The sequence below is a fragment of the Stegostoma tigrinum genome, chromosome 3 (genome assembly GCF_030684315.1).
Source record: "Stegostoma tigrinum isolate sSteTig4 chromosome 3, sSteTig4.hap1, whole genome shotgun sequence".
NCBI classification, from domain to species: domain Eukaryota; kingdom Metazoa; phylum Chordata; class Chondrichthyes; order Orectolobiformes; family Stegostomatidae; genus Stegostoma; species Stegostoma tigrinum.
The window spans coordinates 65,253,453-65,269,106 of record NC_081356.1 but is presented as its reverse complement, the minus strand read 5'-3'; the positions used below and the strand labels follow the sequence as shown (position 1 = coordinate 65,269,106).

Genomic DNA, 15,654 nt, shown 5'->3' with positions numbered 1-15,654 from the left:
CTCCTATCAACTCAGATATACTCTATACTCCATCACATCCTAGGCCCCTTTATTAACCTTATTGAAAGGCAGATGCTTGGAGGATTAGGAACTAGCAGTTACACCTACAACACAGGGAAAAAGCATTTAGTGGCTGAGCAATGTGGCCTAAGGCACCATTTGAAGTAAAAGCTTATCTTGAAGTTGGGAGCACCTCTCTTCACCTTTTATGCTTTTGCCAAGCGGTGTGCCAAGTTTCTCACAAGGCAGCAGTGGGTTGCCATATCAGGCAGATTACTGTTTGTTAAACATTCAAACTCATCTCATTAATATACAGATATCCATCTGGCCAAAGAAATATTGACATGGAAATTAGAGCAGGCACCTGGCAAGTCCTGTTCGCCACTTGTTCCAACATATCAGGGCACACTCCACAGGACCCAGCCACAATCCACCCACATCTACATACACTGGCATCATTCATACACCAGCCTCTAAGAATCCTTATGGTAATTCTCGGATCCACGTATAGGACGTTTCTGCTCTTCAGCAAGGACAGTGTGCACTTATGGATATGCATCCAGTTCATTGATTGGACCAGGCTGCACATCTGGGCTCTCCAGATGATCCTATTGCATATCCCTTTTCCCATCACGGCATGTATAATATCACTTACGTAATGTAGTTTCAACTGCTGAATTGTAACTTTCAGAATTGCCAAGAGGAGAGAGTTCCAGCAGCATATCAAGGGCCCAAAACTTGTTTGCTTTTTTTAAAACACAGCCAGTGTGTTTGCGACGGGTTTCCAGGATTCCCAACAATTAGAGTGAGCACTCATCTGTCTAATTCAGTTCCACTACTTCAAGGGAATCTATGAGGCCAGATTTGAAGGACTGTAAAGATGTCTGAAAGAGTTTTTTTTAAAAATGCAGAGACAAAGCATTAACATAGTAGGGTAGTGTTCTGCTTCAGTGGTGTGTCTCTCTTGACTTGATGCTGTAGATTGAAAAGGGTCACAGGGAGATTCATTCCCAACAGATTGAAGCACAGAATCAGTTTCTGTAAACAATTCCCAGGTACCACGGAATTGACAGGAAAGCTTGGCATGTGGGATGTCCCACTCCCTGATTCAGAGTCATAAGACTTACATGGACTTCATCAAGGCAGGATAGGTGAATGGCACAACACAGTTACAGACAAAGCCATTGATTCTGCCTTCCCAAGACTTCATGTGCACATCATTCTTCAAGCTAATACATCCTACATGAGCCTATCCCTCTGTCAACACATGTTGGAGCAGCCAATGTCAGAGCTTGCATTAGTCTTCCCGGACACACTGGAGTGTGGACGTCAGTAAGATTGGAGGATTCCATCTCTGCCGTGAACACCATGATGTCTTCACCTTTCATACTGACGTTTATATCCAAAGGAAAACTGAACACAAGTATAGAACATCCAATGCTATAAACTGGCCCTCACCAACAGCCCACACATTCAGAATGATACCTTATTTAGGACTGAGGAAATTGTCTTCATGACCATTCAGCAACTCACTGAAGTTTAGTAAAATGTCTTCTAGTTTTTGGCTAGCAGCAAAGTAGAAATGGGCCAGAAGAGGATGTTGGACTAAAGGGGCAGGGAATAGGGATTCCACATTAAGCAATTCTACTTCTGGCTCCTCGGCATCCCACGTGCCACCTCCTGGTGACAGAGATTACCCTTATGCAAGAATAAGTGGTAATCTGTACCAGGACACTGCCAAACCCAGAGGATTATTGACTAAGAGCATCTGAGAATTCAAAGTTTGAAGACTAGCAGGCTGTTTCCAGTTCTGCTTAAGTCATGTGGGGAGCATCACTTCGCAGTTGTAGAAAAGGGGACATAGAAGATTTGCTGATATATCAGATCCACTTTTTAAAACATATAATGTTACAGGGTCAAATTCCTGCTTCACACGTTTCAGCACATGAAATCCATTTTAAAGTTTCCATAACACCATAAGATATAGGAGCAGAAACTAGGCCATTCAGACCATCGAGTCTGCTCAGTCATTCAATCATGGCTGATAAGTTCCTCAGCCTCATTCTCCTGCTTTCGCCCCATAACAATTGATCCTCTTGATAATCAAGAATCTAATTATCTCTGTCTTAAATGTATTCAATGACGTGGCCTCCAAAGCCTTCTGTGGCAGTGAATTCCATAGATTCACCACTCTCTGGCTGAAGAGGTTTCTCCTTATCTCTGTTCTAAAAGGTCTTCCCCTTACAGTAAGGCTGTGCCCTCGGGTCCTTGTCTCTACTACCTATCGAAGCATCTTCCCAACATCCACTTTATCAAGGCCATTCAGTATTTTGAAAGTTTCAATTAGATCCCCGCGCATCCTTCCAAACTCCAATCAGTATAGTCCCAGAGTCCTCAAATTTTCCTCATACGTTAAGCTTTCCATTCCTGGGACCATTCTTGTGAACCTCCTCTAAACCTGCTCCAGGGCCAGTACATCCTTCCTGAGATATAGGGCCCAAAACTGCAGGCAATTCTCCAAATGTGGCCTGACCAGAGCCTTATAAAGCCTCAGTAGTACATCCCTGCTTTTACATTCAAATCATCTCAAAATAAATGTCAACTTTACACTGATCTGCTTTGCTTATTCTTGCCTGGTGTTTTTCAGACAGCCATCTGTAATCTGAAGAATAGTTTGCGAGAGTTAAAGACAAGACATGGGTGTGGGATAGGGGGAAAAGGGGATGGGGGATAAAGGGATAGGGATAGAGAGATAGGTATACCAGGGACAGATAAGGATAGAGGGATAGATATATAAGAGCGAGACAGAGAGAGAGAGAGATATAGATAGAGAGAGAGATGGAGAGTGGGATATAGATAGAGAGAGAGAAAGAGAGAGAGAGAGAGAGGGGAGAGAGAGAGAGGGGAGAGAGAGAGAGAGAGAGAGAGAGGGGAGAGAGAGAGGGAGTGAGGGGGGACCAGTAGAGAGAGAGGGGGGGGGGGGCGAGAGAGAGAGAGAGAGAGAGAGAGAGAGAGAGAGAGAGAGAGAGAGAGAGAGAGAGAGACGGGGGGGGAGGGGGAGAGAGAGAGAGATAGAGAAAGAGATAGAGAGAGAGGGTGGGGGAGGGAGAGAGAGAGAGAGAGAGAGAGAGAGAGAGAGAGAGAGAGAGAGAGAGGGAGACAGAGACAGAGACAGACAGACATAGAGAGAGAGAGAGATCATTGATTTTAGGACTGCTTCCTGCTGTTGGCTGACGGGTTTCAGAATCAATTTAGATTGTGTGCAGCCAATAGCTTCACTGTCTCAGTTTAATTGAATCAATGTCTGTGTCAACATGCCCATGGTATTCCCAGCAGCTACATTTGAGGATATCAGATGCTCTAACCGCAAACACACTCCTACTTCTCTTCAAGCAAAGAAGCAGTGCGCTCATCACCTGCTGCCTGTACAATATGGAAATCCAGGCTGGTGCAATAAACTGTCCAGTCTATTAAAGTTTCCTGACTGTTTACTCGGTTAGAAATCTGGCGGCCAGATGGACTCTTACAGACCATTCCTCTGCACCAGTGTTTGGACTCCTTACAGCCATCAGGAGCCACATCTTCAAAGAGTAGCATTTGTCTAAACTGCTGTTAACTCTGCTTGAAGGTGTGAATATTTTGGGCAGGCTTTATTAGTTTGGTGTGGATACATTATTGCAGCTGCCTGGGAATTTTGCACAGTGTTATGATTTTTAGAAACATTTTTATAAAAAGGGGAACTTTTTAATAGGCCAATCAGCCCATCAAACCTGCCCCACCATTTAATGAAATCATGCCTGATAATTTAGCTCAATGTCAAACTCCCAAACCATTTCCACATTCCTTACTCTCACTCATCTCCAGAAAACAATCAATTTTGGAACATGCTCAGTGATTGAACTTCCACAGCCCTCTGTGGTACAGATCTTCAAAAATTCAGCATCCTCTGGATAAAGAAACTCCTCCTTATCTCAGTCATAAAAGTATATCCCTAATTCTAGAGGCAACATTGAGTCATAGAATTGTACATCATGGAACCAGACCCTTCTTGTTCAACTTGTCCATGCTGGCCAGATGTCCTAAATTAATCTAGTCCCGTTTGCCAGCATTTAGCCCATATCCTACTAAACCCTTCTGTTCATTTACCCATTAAAAAAACCTATTAAAGGTTGTAATTGTACCAGTCTCCACCACCTCCTCTGGCAGCTCCTTCCATACACGCACCAGGGGAATTATTCTATCTATATCCACCCTGACATGTCCTGTAAGAATTTTATTATTTTCAATTAAATCACTTCTTATTCTCCCAGTATCTAAGGAATAGAGGCCCACTTTACTCTTTTGGTTAGACTCTCTTAAGAGATTGTCATTGCCTAGTTCTTCAGTAACACAGTTGTTACTTACTACTTGGAAAGCCAAATGCTGGACTTTGACAGCTTCAGTATCTGAAGAGTAATAAATGGTACTAAATATTGCACAATCAGCAGCAAACATCCCCAGCTCTGAGCTGATGATTGAGGGAATGTCATTGATGAAGGAGCTGAAGATAATTGGGCCAAGGATATTACCCCGAAGAACTCCTGCAGCCTTGTCCTGGAGCCAAGGTGACAGACTTCTAATGATTACAACGATCTTCCTTCGTGCCAGGTATGACTCCAAACATTAGAGAGCTTTCCCCAATTCTATTTGACTCTAGTTTGTTAGGGCAGTTTGATACCACACTCAATCAAACGTAGCCTTGATGGCAAGGGCTGTCACTCTCAGCTAACCTCTAGATTTCAGCTCTTCTAAGTTTGATCTTGGGCTGTAATGAGATTAAGAGTCGTATAGCCCTGGCAGAAACCAAACTGAGCATCAGTGATCAGCTATTAAGACCATAAGACCGTAAGACATAGGAGTGGAAGTAAGGCCATTCGGCCCATCAAGTCCACTCCGCCATTTAAATCATGGTTGATGGGCATTTCCCTGCACTCTCCCCATAGCCCTTGATTCCTTCCAGCGATCAAGAATTTGTCAATCTCAGCCTTGAAGGCATCCAACGTCCCGGCTTCCACTGCACTCCGTGGCAATGAATTCCACAAGCCCACCACTCTCTGGTTGAAGAAATGTCGTCTCATTTCAGTTTTAAATTTACCCCCTCTAATTTTAAGGCTGTGCCCACGGGTCCTAGTCTCCCTACCCAACGGAAACAACTTCCTAGCGTCCACCCCTTCTAAGCCATCTATTGCTGAGCAAGTGCTGCTTGACTACACAGTTGGCAACACATCCCATCACTTTATTGACGATTGAGAGTAGACAGATGGGATGGTAATAGGCTGGCTAGAATTTGCCCTGTTTTGTGTGTACAGGTCTACCTGGGCAATCTTCCACATAGTCGAGTAAATGCCAGTGTTGTAACTGTGCTAGCACAGCATGATCAGAGATGCAGAATACACCTTCAGTGCTATTTCCAGAATGTTGTTGGTACCTATTACCTTGGCAATATCCAGTGCCTACAGCTGTTTCTTGATATCACATGGGCTAAATAGATTTGGCTGAACACTGGTATCTGTAATGCTGGAGAGAACTGGAGGAGGCCAAGAGGTATCATCGACTTGGCACTCCTGGCTGAAGGTCCCTGTGAATGCTTTAGCCTCATTTTTTGCACTAATGTGCTGGGCTCTTCCCTCACTGAGGATGAGAATATTTGTGGAGCCTCCTCTTCCAGTGAGCTAATTGTCTATCACCATTCATGCCTGAATGCAGCAGCACTGCAGAGCTCAGATTTGATTCATTAGTTTTGTGATTGCATAGCTCTATCATTTGCTACTCATGTTGTCTGGTGCACCCGTAATCCTGTCTCGTGGCTTCACCAAGCTTTTAGGTTTGCCAGTTGCTGCCCCTGGCATGCCCTCCTGCACTCTCCATTGAACTAGGGTGGATCCCCTGGCTTGATGGTAATGGTTGAGTGGGGTTATGCAGGCCATGACTTTGCAGATTGAGTTGGAGTAACACTTCTGCTGCTGGTGGCTCATGGCCCAGTCTTGAGGTACTAGATATGCTCAAAGTCTGTCCCATTTGCCAGTGTGGCAATGCCAGCTAAGCAATGAAAATGGTTTTCAATGTGAAAACAACTGCATCTTCATAAGGACTATGTTGTAGTCACTCCTACCAATATTCTTGTGGAAAGATGTCTCTGCGGCAGGTAGATTGGCAAGGATGAGGTCAAGGCTGATTTTTCCTATTGGTGGTTCTCTCACTTCCTGCCATAAATACCAGCAGACGACGTGAGTAGTTTAGTCTGTAATTACGCTGTTGAGCCACTTTTTACTGATGGATATTGAAGTTCCCCAACCACATTGTATTCTGCACTCATACCAAGTGACATCCAACATGGAGGAGTTGTGATTCATTAACCAAGGAGACTTCATGGGTGCAGTATGGGCATTGAGAATATGGTAAAAGGGAAATCCTCAAAATTGTCCAACAAGTTTGTCAAACATGATTTCTATTTTTCCATGTTGACACTGTCGCTCTTCCCCCCTCCTTATATAGTGTGTTTACACTGCTAACCTCTTGTAGTCACCTGCTAAACTCAGGCAGCCCACACGGTGGGTTGTACAAAATCACCTCCTTACTATTTTAAGCAAAAAGAACTGAAATGCAGAAATTTGCATCCCTAATTTACTTACACATACATGATAACTTCGCACATTGGAAGCAAAAGCTTAGAAGAGAGGATGCCCAGATAGTATTATTGGAGGGCTAATAATCCAAAGATCTCAGTAATATTGTGACACTAGGATCCAAATCTCACCATGGCAGTTGGTGGAATGTGAATGCAACAAAAAGACTCTAATGATGACCATGAAAAAAATCAACTGTGTCACTAATGTCCTTTAGGGAAGGAAATCGATTTGGTCTAGCTTAACTCCAGACTCTTATAGGCCAGGTCACTGAGTATGTTTAAGAAACAATTAAGGAGTCAAGAGCAGGAGGGAAGAGAGGAACACTGCATTGACAGAGGATCGGCCAATCATGCTGAAAGATCATGCGTCAATAAATCAAATGGCTAAATCCTACTGATAATTTCTATTCCTTCTGTTTCTAAAAGGACAGAAAGCAACAAGGTTTGGACACAGTCAGGACATCAACATCTGACATAGTCTTTCACTTCCTTCATCTCAAATCAGCGCCAGTGAAAAGAATCTATTTGGAAAAACCACAACTGACGAAGAAATTGAGGCTATCCGCAAGTTACCCTGTTCCAGAATAAAAATAAGGCAGCTACTAAGCAGCCAGGACTCAGATTTCATTCTCACAACATAAAACTCTTAAAAGCTGTAATCGACAACTACCTTCGCATTCCTGTCTGTACTAGGTACTTGCCCTGTACCCTCTACAGCCACAATGCTGTTGGTAAGCTCATCCCCAGTGTTTGTTGACACGTTTCTGGTGGCGAATAAAACTGCATTGTCTTTCAAGAAAATTTTGAAATTAGTTCATGCTGGAGATAGCTGGAGCTGGCAAAGATGCATAAGAGAGTTAACTGCAATGGTTTGAGTTTCACAGAATAAAATAAATGACAGCAGGCGGCAAAACTGGGATACCAGTTGTTGGTGGAAAGACTGTCAAGGCAGGTAATTGGAAGTTGACAAATTAATAATTCTTTAGAAATGCAGAAGATCAGGCTTACTGAATTGCGTACATGTCAATAAAATAACAGGACATGTGAATAAACAGAAACAAGAGATTGAGAAAGAATGTAAGCAAGCATTATTTTAAAATATTGAGTTTTTAGAAAGCTTGAAAATGGAAATTAATGAGACACAAAGTTCAAACCTCTTCAAGGTCAAACAGGCACAAATCTCTGGTTACAACTGCCAAGACATAAAAGTGCCTTTAGTCTTGCAATTTGTTTTGGCCTTGACATTTTCTCATTTCCTTCTCAGTTGCTTTGCATCCTGTCCTTCTACCAAAAATGCAGTTGTGAATTAACGGTGAACCTCGTTACTAACGCATGTACCATTCTCAATTACCATTGAATGATCTATAATTGCATCAGTACACTTTGAGTATCTTAATGTGGAGAAGTGTTTTTGGCTGATATTTTTATGATTACCAATCAAACTTACATTCTAAACAGTCAAATTTTACAGGCTAAATTCAAAATGACAAATTTGTAAAGTTTTTATTTTGCCATTTTAAAAAAATAATGTTCTACTTAATTTATTGCCAAAGCTAGAATCAATTTGTGAAAGGATGTAACACAAATAAAAGTGGTTAGCAAAATTCAGACAAACAATGTAACTCAAAAATAAATCCTTGCACAATATTTGAACAAGCAAGACAAAATAATAGTCATTCCAAAAGTCTAATTTCTCTCTGCAATATGCATAATTAACCAATGATATTCAAAGAAGGGCATTAAAGACTTTATAATAAGATCACACTCTCCAGTTATTAAAACGAAAAATTTAAAAAAATTATAGCTCTCATAGCCAATATCCAATTTTGTACGTGCTTTCTGCATCTGATAGTACATCCAGAGAACCGAAAAATGTCATGTTCCATTCTATATTAAGGAATCCCTATTGAGCCATCACATAGTTCTCAGAATAAAGAATGTAATATTTCATTTGTGATGTTTTAAAACATAATGATAAATCACTCTTCATTAAAAATGTTATTAATATGCATTATGCAAATCAGTCCACAATTAAGCATTTACATCCATAAAGTGGTGGTAACATCACTCAAACTGCGCTGTTGGTGTTGCATGCAGTATTGAAAGTAAATATTCATGTGATAGAATGGGCCACCCTATTTAATGTTATTGACAAATTGTAGCTACTATTACCATCAATACACTCACCTCCAGGGTCATACACACAGTACTAATTGCAAGTTTTGTATCTCCTTCTGACAGCTCCTTAAGATCTCTCAGCAAAACCTGTTCAGTGTTAAAACCTATAACAGAAGTGGAAATAACAATGTTTTAAAACTTTTCCTACATGGCACAGCAGCAATTATTTCCTGTTGCCTTGGATTATCAAGCAATACCACAACACATTTGACACAGCCAAAATTTGAGCTAATATTTTAAAAACTATCACTTGATAAAACAAAGCAATTTAAATTCTCCATACTGTTTGGAGATCAATGACATCAATAAATAAAGCTAATCACAGAAAAATTATGGCTTGACATCAATCAGCAGTGATCCTTGATTCAACAAGACATCTCTTAAAGCAACACAGTAACTCCATAAGTTTCATTAGGTGTGTTTTGTTACGAAGAAGAATCAGAAATGCAATTGAGGAATTTCTTTGATGCAGCAATATGTGGCAAACTGAAATGTCCTTCATCAAAAGAAAGTTGGATAGATACTGTAGAAAAGAACAAGGTTTTATTTACGTCTATCTTCAGGATTGTCAAGTTATGGGAGTATATCCAATTGAATAATTCTTAAGACTGGCGCATTCACAATAGATAAATTGTCCCATTTTGTCCTGTAAGATTATATAATTAAAGTGAATTAAATGCATTGGAAAGTAATCAAAATATTTTCATTGTGGGTGTAATGCACTCATTTGCTATGAAAATGTGCATTGTGCAATGATGGCATTAAACAAGATCTAGCTATCTTCATGTCTGTCTTTTTTTGTTACTAGCTTTTGATATTAGCAAATCATTAGCAGGAAGGTGGAATCAGAGGACAAAAATATTGGCAATAAGTGATAGTCAAGACTTTGACGAACAAGATAGGTTGGTTCCATGTGACTGGCTAGATCAGACGACAGAAATTTTATTTGGATTGAGCTGGTTCTCACTATTCTGGACATAGTGGATGGTATGCAAGCTGGTCACTGCAGGGTCCTAGTGTCCGTCCATTCATTCATCTGCCATCTAGCTGGTTTGGGTAAGTCAGTCAGTTCTACAGAGGATGACTTGAACTCGGCAACACTGTTACAGGCAATCACAGTAAATGTTTAATGTGGCACTAAAATTAAAACAAAATACTGCACACGGCTGAGTTGTGAAATGCAAACACAAAGTGCTGGAGAAACTCCATAGGTTTGGCAGCAGCAGTGGAGAGAGCAACAGGGTTAAGGTTTTGAGTCCACTGTGTTCTGGAGAGTCATACTGGACCCAACAGACTTTCTCTCTTCACAAAGACTGCCAGATTGGAGTTTCTCCACAAGTTAATTTCTATTTACTGTCATTATTACATTTGAAATCGAGTAATATGACTGTGCACACAGGATACATCCACTTGGAAGGTGAGGAACATACTAGACGGCTTCAGAACCATTCATTTCATAGATTGAAAGAATAGACAGGGTTTTCAGAGCTAATCATATGTTCAAAGTCAAAAAGGTGAATCTGAAGTGATCCAGACAACAAATAAAATGATTCTTGAATGCAAATAGGAAGTTTTGCAAAGCTATTGATCTAGAATTGTACAGCATGCTAAAAATAAATTTCTGCTCTCAACAATACGCACAAAGTAATGTTAAGGTTGGAGAAACTCAAGTCCTAAACCAAATGAGATAGTGGGAAAACAGCAAATCAGAAAAGCAGTTGAAACAGTTGTGTAATACACTGTGGCACTGATGAATTTATCACGATATCGGAACTTTGGTATGTTCTCAAATATACACTGTTACCTAGATTTGTATAAGAGTTAGTGGATGAAAGAATCAAATCGAAGTCATTAAACATACAAAATCATATATTTGAGCTGGTTTGCATGATTGTATTTACCACAGAGATGGAAACAAAGAATGCTCAGGAATTCTGTCTTGTGCAATTGGCTAGCACAGCATCAGTCCATAGTCAGAAGACTTCTAACACCACTAAGTTCTGAGATCAATTGATTAAATTTCTGCAGATAGCATTGTAGATTACCTATAATCACTATAACAGCATACACATGGCAGAGTCATGTCCATCCAACATGAAATGCTCAATTTGCCAAAACAAATGCCATAATGCAACTGCTGCTGGGCAAAGATTAATGAGAGAAAGAGAACAATTTGCAGTGCTCTCGAAACAATGATGTCACAAAGGCAGAGAGCACAACCTTGAATTGAATCAAGAGTGCTTAAGTGAAGAGAAGTCTGGGGCTCTACAACATCTATGCAACTCAAACAAAATCAGGGATTTTTGTAGAAAAATGTTGGTAAATCAACAATACATCAAGATGCACAACTACATGGCTGCAACTTGTTCCAATGTGAAGAGAAGCACATACAAGAGCAAATTCAGTGAAATGTCTCTAACTTAGGCTGCAGTTCACTTGAAAATCTACGGTGGTGAAGGGTTAAAACTGTGTGAACAAATGGAGTGCAATATCCAATAACGTCAAATCCCACAAATGGCTCAACGTTGAAGTGAGATGTGTCAGCAAAACCAAGTATGGTGCATCTACAGATTCCCCTTTAACTACTTGCAACCTCTTATTAGACAATCACCGGCCTAGTGAATTGAAGTGAGGCTCAAAGTATTCAATTTGAGGCAACTAAACAAAATTTGATCTGCTGTTGAATAGCTACGGTAGCATTTCTGAGGACTGTTCTGAAGGTATAATTGTTGTGAAATCATTCATTTGGATCAAGCTTGATGCAAGACCAGTATGTGGAAATGCTAACACTGGTAGCATCCGCTCTCAAAATCCAGGCTGAAGGAAAACAAGAACACAAGATAATTTACATGCTAATGAAAACTGGCTACAGTGATTTGTCAGAACCATAGTCATGTCCAAGTTAGACAAAATAGCAAGACTACAACGTCATAATCACACGTGGTGCACAATAAATAATACTCAACACCTCTCCAACATTTGTACATGGAGTTATCAAGACCAAGATCTTCACAAAGTTATATTTACCTCAAGTTTATGAGCAGTTCAATGCAAATTAAGACAGTTTACAGCATCTTACAATAAACATACATTGAGCTGCAGCACTACACAAAGCTGTCACACAGCATGAATTCTTCATGCAAAATCTTTTTCAATGTGGCTTTGAAGAATTTTAGAGAAGTGACATGCACTTGTGCAGTAGGATGATGAACTTCAAATGCTGGATAAGATGCTAAAAAAGCATTGTAGTTTATCCTTGCTAATATGTTCTCCCCTGCATCACATGCTCATGTCATGTTTGACAACCTTTGGCGTGGGGCTTTATGAAAAGCATTTTGGAAAACCAAGTATGGTGCATCTACAGATTCCCCTTTAACTACTTGCAACCTCTTAAAAAAACTCAAAATTATCTAAACATGATCACCCACCTTCATTCTCCTTGATCTCATTATGATTTTAAAAAATCCCACTATAATCTCTTTAATAACGAATTTTTACAAATTCTCTGTGACTGATAATAGACTAATTGGCCTATTTTCCTGCTTTCTGTCTCCTTCCTCTTTTGAATAAAGGTGTCACATGAGCTATATAGAGTCATACAGTATGGAGAGACCCCCTTCAGTCCAACTCATCCGTGCTGACCAAGTTTCCCAAACTAAACTAGTTCCACTCATTTGCATTTGGTTCACATCCTTCATGTACTTGCCCGCATGTCTTTTAAGTGTTCTAACAACACCTGCATCCATCACATCCTCTGGCAGTTTATTCCACTCACAAATCCTCCCTGTGTGTAAAATCGTTGCCCCTCAGGTCATTTAAATGTTTCTCCTCTCATCTTGAAAATATGCCCCCCTATTTTGAACTCCCTTAACCTTAAGAAAAAGACCTTTGCTATTCATCTTATCTATGCTCATGATTTTATAGACCTCTATCAAGGTTACCCCTCAACCTCCTACGCTCCTTGGGGAAATAGTCCCAGGCCTTCCTTATAACTTAAACCCTCCAGTCCCTGTAACATCCTGGTAAATCTTTTCCGAACACACGCTAATTTAATAATATCTTTTACAATGGGAGGACAACCAGAACTCTACACAGTTTTCCAAAAATAACCTTACCAATGTCCTGTACAGTCTCAACATATCCAAATGCTCAAATGGTCTGAGCAATGAAGGTAAGCATGCCAAAGACCTTCTTAAACACCCTGCCTAACTGTGACACAACTTTCAAAGAACTATGTACCTGAAACCCCCAGTCTCTCTTTTCAAAAAGCAAAGATATTACATTACATCTTTATAAAGCACAGGTTATGCAATACAGAATTGACGACAATCCATTATATGTACCACATTTTAGGAAGGATGGCTAAGGTTTAATGAGGATGCCAAGAACATTACTGGAATGGTGTCAGGAACCGTTAGCTCAAAATAGAAAAACTGGGGCTATTCTCCTTAGATGAGTAAATGGTTAAAGTAGGGTGGGGACAATATTTGACAGACGGATTCAGAAGCATGAATACTTTTGCTTGATTTATTCTGTCATTAGTCAAATGATCTGGATTGCAATGCTTTGAAGCATGATGGAAGCATGTTCAATTAAAGGAAGAATCATTTGAATATCTGGAAACATTTGTAGGGCTATGAAGTAAGAGTTGAGAATTAGATCACTTTTTCAAGGATCCAGCACAGGTACCAATGGGCCAAAAATCCTGCTTCTGAGCTCTGTTTGTCAAAGTACAGTTGTTAAATTTGTTCTATTATAAAACAAAGTCCAACATTGGCACTTCTATTTTCAGCTACTGTGTAGTGATTGTAATGAGGTCAGCCAAGTAGACTGCACAGAGTATGAGTTCCCTGATTGTGGCTGTTAATCTGGGCCAATCAGAGAGCCCTAGCTGACATAAAGACAGAAGCGTCTGACATCCTGTTCACTCAGAACTGGCTCTGATGCAGCTGGATTAGTGTCAATGACTCTCCAGATGTAATTAAAGGGTAAACTGCTGACAGGTTACCAGCCTCTGTGGAGAGATGCCAGTGGCAACAAGGGTAAAGCATACTCCCGATGAAATTCACTCACAACGTTCTTCTTTGAATCTGGGTAAGCTTTTCTGGCATCATGCGGTTATTTGGGAAGGCAATCGATCCTGCAGTCAAAGACCAGACCCCTTATGTGGGCAGAAAGCATTATTTTTTTCTTGGCAAATGACATCAGGGCAGATGCAACGCAACAAGTAATTTGCCTGACAGCTTGTATATCCGTTATTAGGAGCCTAACTTTCCCAGAGCCACCAGATACTAAAATCTCTCCTATGACTTCAAGCTTCATCTAATTGTGCAACAGCACCGTTTTTATCTGGCAATTAGAGAACCAGGGGAAAAACTGGGGAATCCATATTGGGATTTTTGACTAAGTTAAGATGACCGGCAGAGGCAGGTTTAACCCTTGATGAGATGCCAATAGACCATTTGGTATGCGGGTACAATGATGTAACCATGCAAAAGGGTCTATTAGCTGAAGCCCAACTGGACTTCACACCAGCACTACAACTGGGCTTATCATTGGAAAATGCGGTAAGTGGAGCAGGGTGTTCAGATGGAAGTGGAGGCCCTTGCCAGTCTGACTGAGCCTGAGGAACAGCACTTGAATAAAGGTAATTGCATAACCTCACTCAAGACATATCCTGAACAGAGAGACTCTAGGTCAGAACATAGTAAAACCTCAAAACAAAGCCAAGCCTCAGCCAAACAGTTAAAATTTTCTTCAGGATCCAGGCTGGCAAGCCATTGTAGCTGTTGCTGATTTGCATCTGCATATTCAAGAGCAAACATGTCTTATTTGCATCAGTATATTACATAGTAATTGAAAAAACTTTGGACAATTTTCTTCTCACTTATTCAGGAATCACAAAGCTCACTGTGAAGTAAGACGAAACAGCATCTTGCCAATTAAGTTCATGTGACGTGGGTACATCAATTGGTAGAGTTACCACAATCCCAGATGACCAGGGACATGCCCTTTTATTTGAGTGAGACAGCTGGTGGTGACTTGACCGTCACCAAAACCTCATCAAGGGGTAAGGTCAAGAAAGTGGAACCATCACAGTGACCTCAACCAGTGTGCGAATCGGACATAACAAGGTGTACAGCTGGATGAAGACAACAGGCCAAGCAGCATCAGAGAAGCAGGAAAGCTGACGTTTCAGGCCTAGACCCTTCTTCGCAGAGATAGAAGGAACTGCAGATGCTGGTCTAAACCCAAAACGTCAGCTTTCCTGCTCCTCTGATGCTGCTTGGCTGGCTGTGTTCATCCAGCTCTGCACCTTGCTATCTCAGATTCTCCAGCACCTGCAGTCCCTACTATCTCTGCGAATCAAACACTCATTTTTGTCATTCTCCATTGCTAATTAACCAACTGAGCTAACAAATGCCCCAGGCACATCAGGACACGGTTAGATGAGGCATGTGATGACATTGATGGGCGTATGCAGACATCTGACTCCTGTGTACCCTTCCCAAATCAAGAATGTTAACAAGCATAAAGAGGAAGTAGGCTTTCAAAGATCAGGAACCAGATCCACTCTGGTAATTATTCATGGACAATAAATGCTAGCTGGCGATACCCACAATGCCCATAAATTTTTTTTAATTCAATTACCCTGTCAAAACATGCTTCCCTTGCCTGCCTGGCAATCTATCCCCTCCACTCTCAGCAGCTGTCAAAATGGCCTCAGAACCTGTAGCTTTTGGAAAGTAACCGGAATTGTCATGAAACAGGGTTTTGGTTTCAATGCTGATTCACCTTGCTGTTTAGGG

General features: G+C 40.9%; 1 protein-coding gene across 2 annotated transcripts in view; it reads right to left on the bottom strand.

Moving 5' to 3' along the window:
* The window catches only part of LOC125450743 (protein prune homolog 2-like), a 362,196-nt gene that overhangs the window by 242,968 nt on the left and 103,574 nt on the right, over positions 1-15,654 (bottom strand). For both annotated transcript variants that reach the window (XM_048526831.2, XM_048526833.2), the window contains exon 6: positions 8,855-8,949. In XM_048526831.2, coding sequence (XP_048382788.2) covers positions 8,855-8,949 — 95 coding nt within the window. The remainder of the gene's footprint in view (positions 1-8,854; positions 8,950-15,654) is intronic.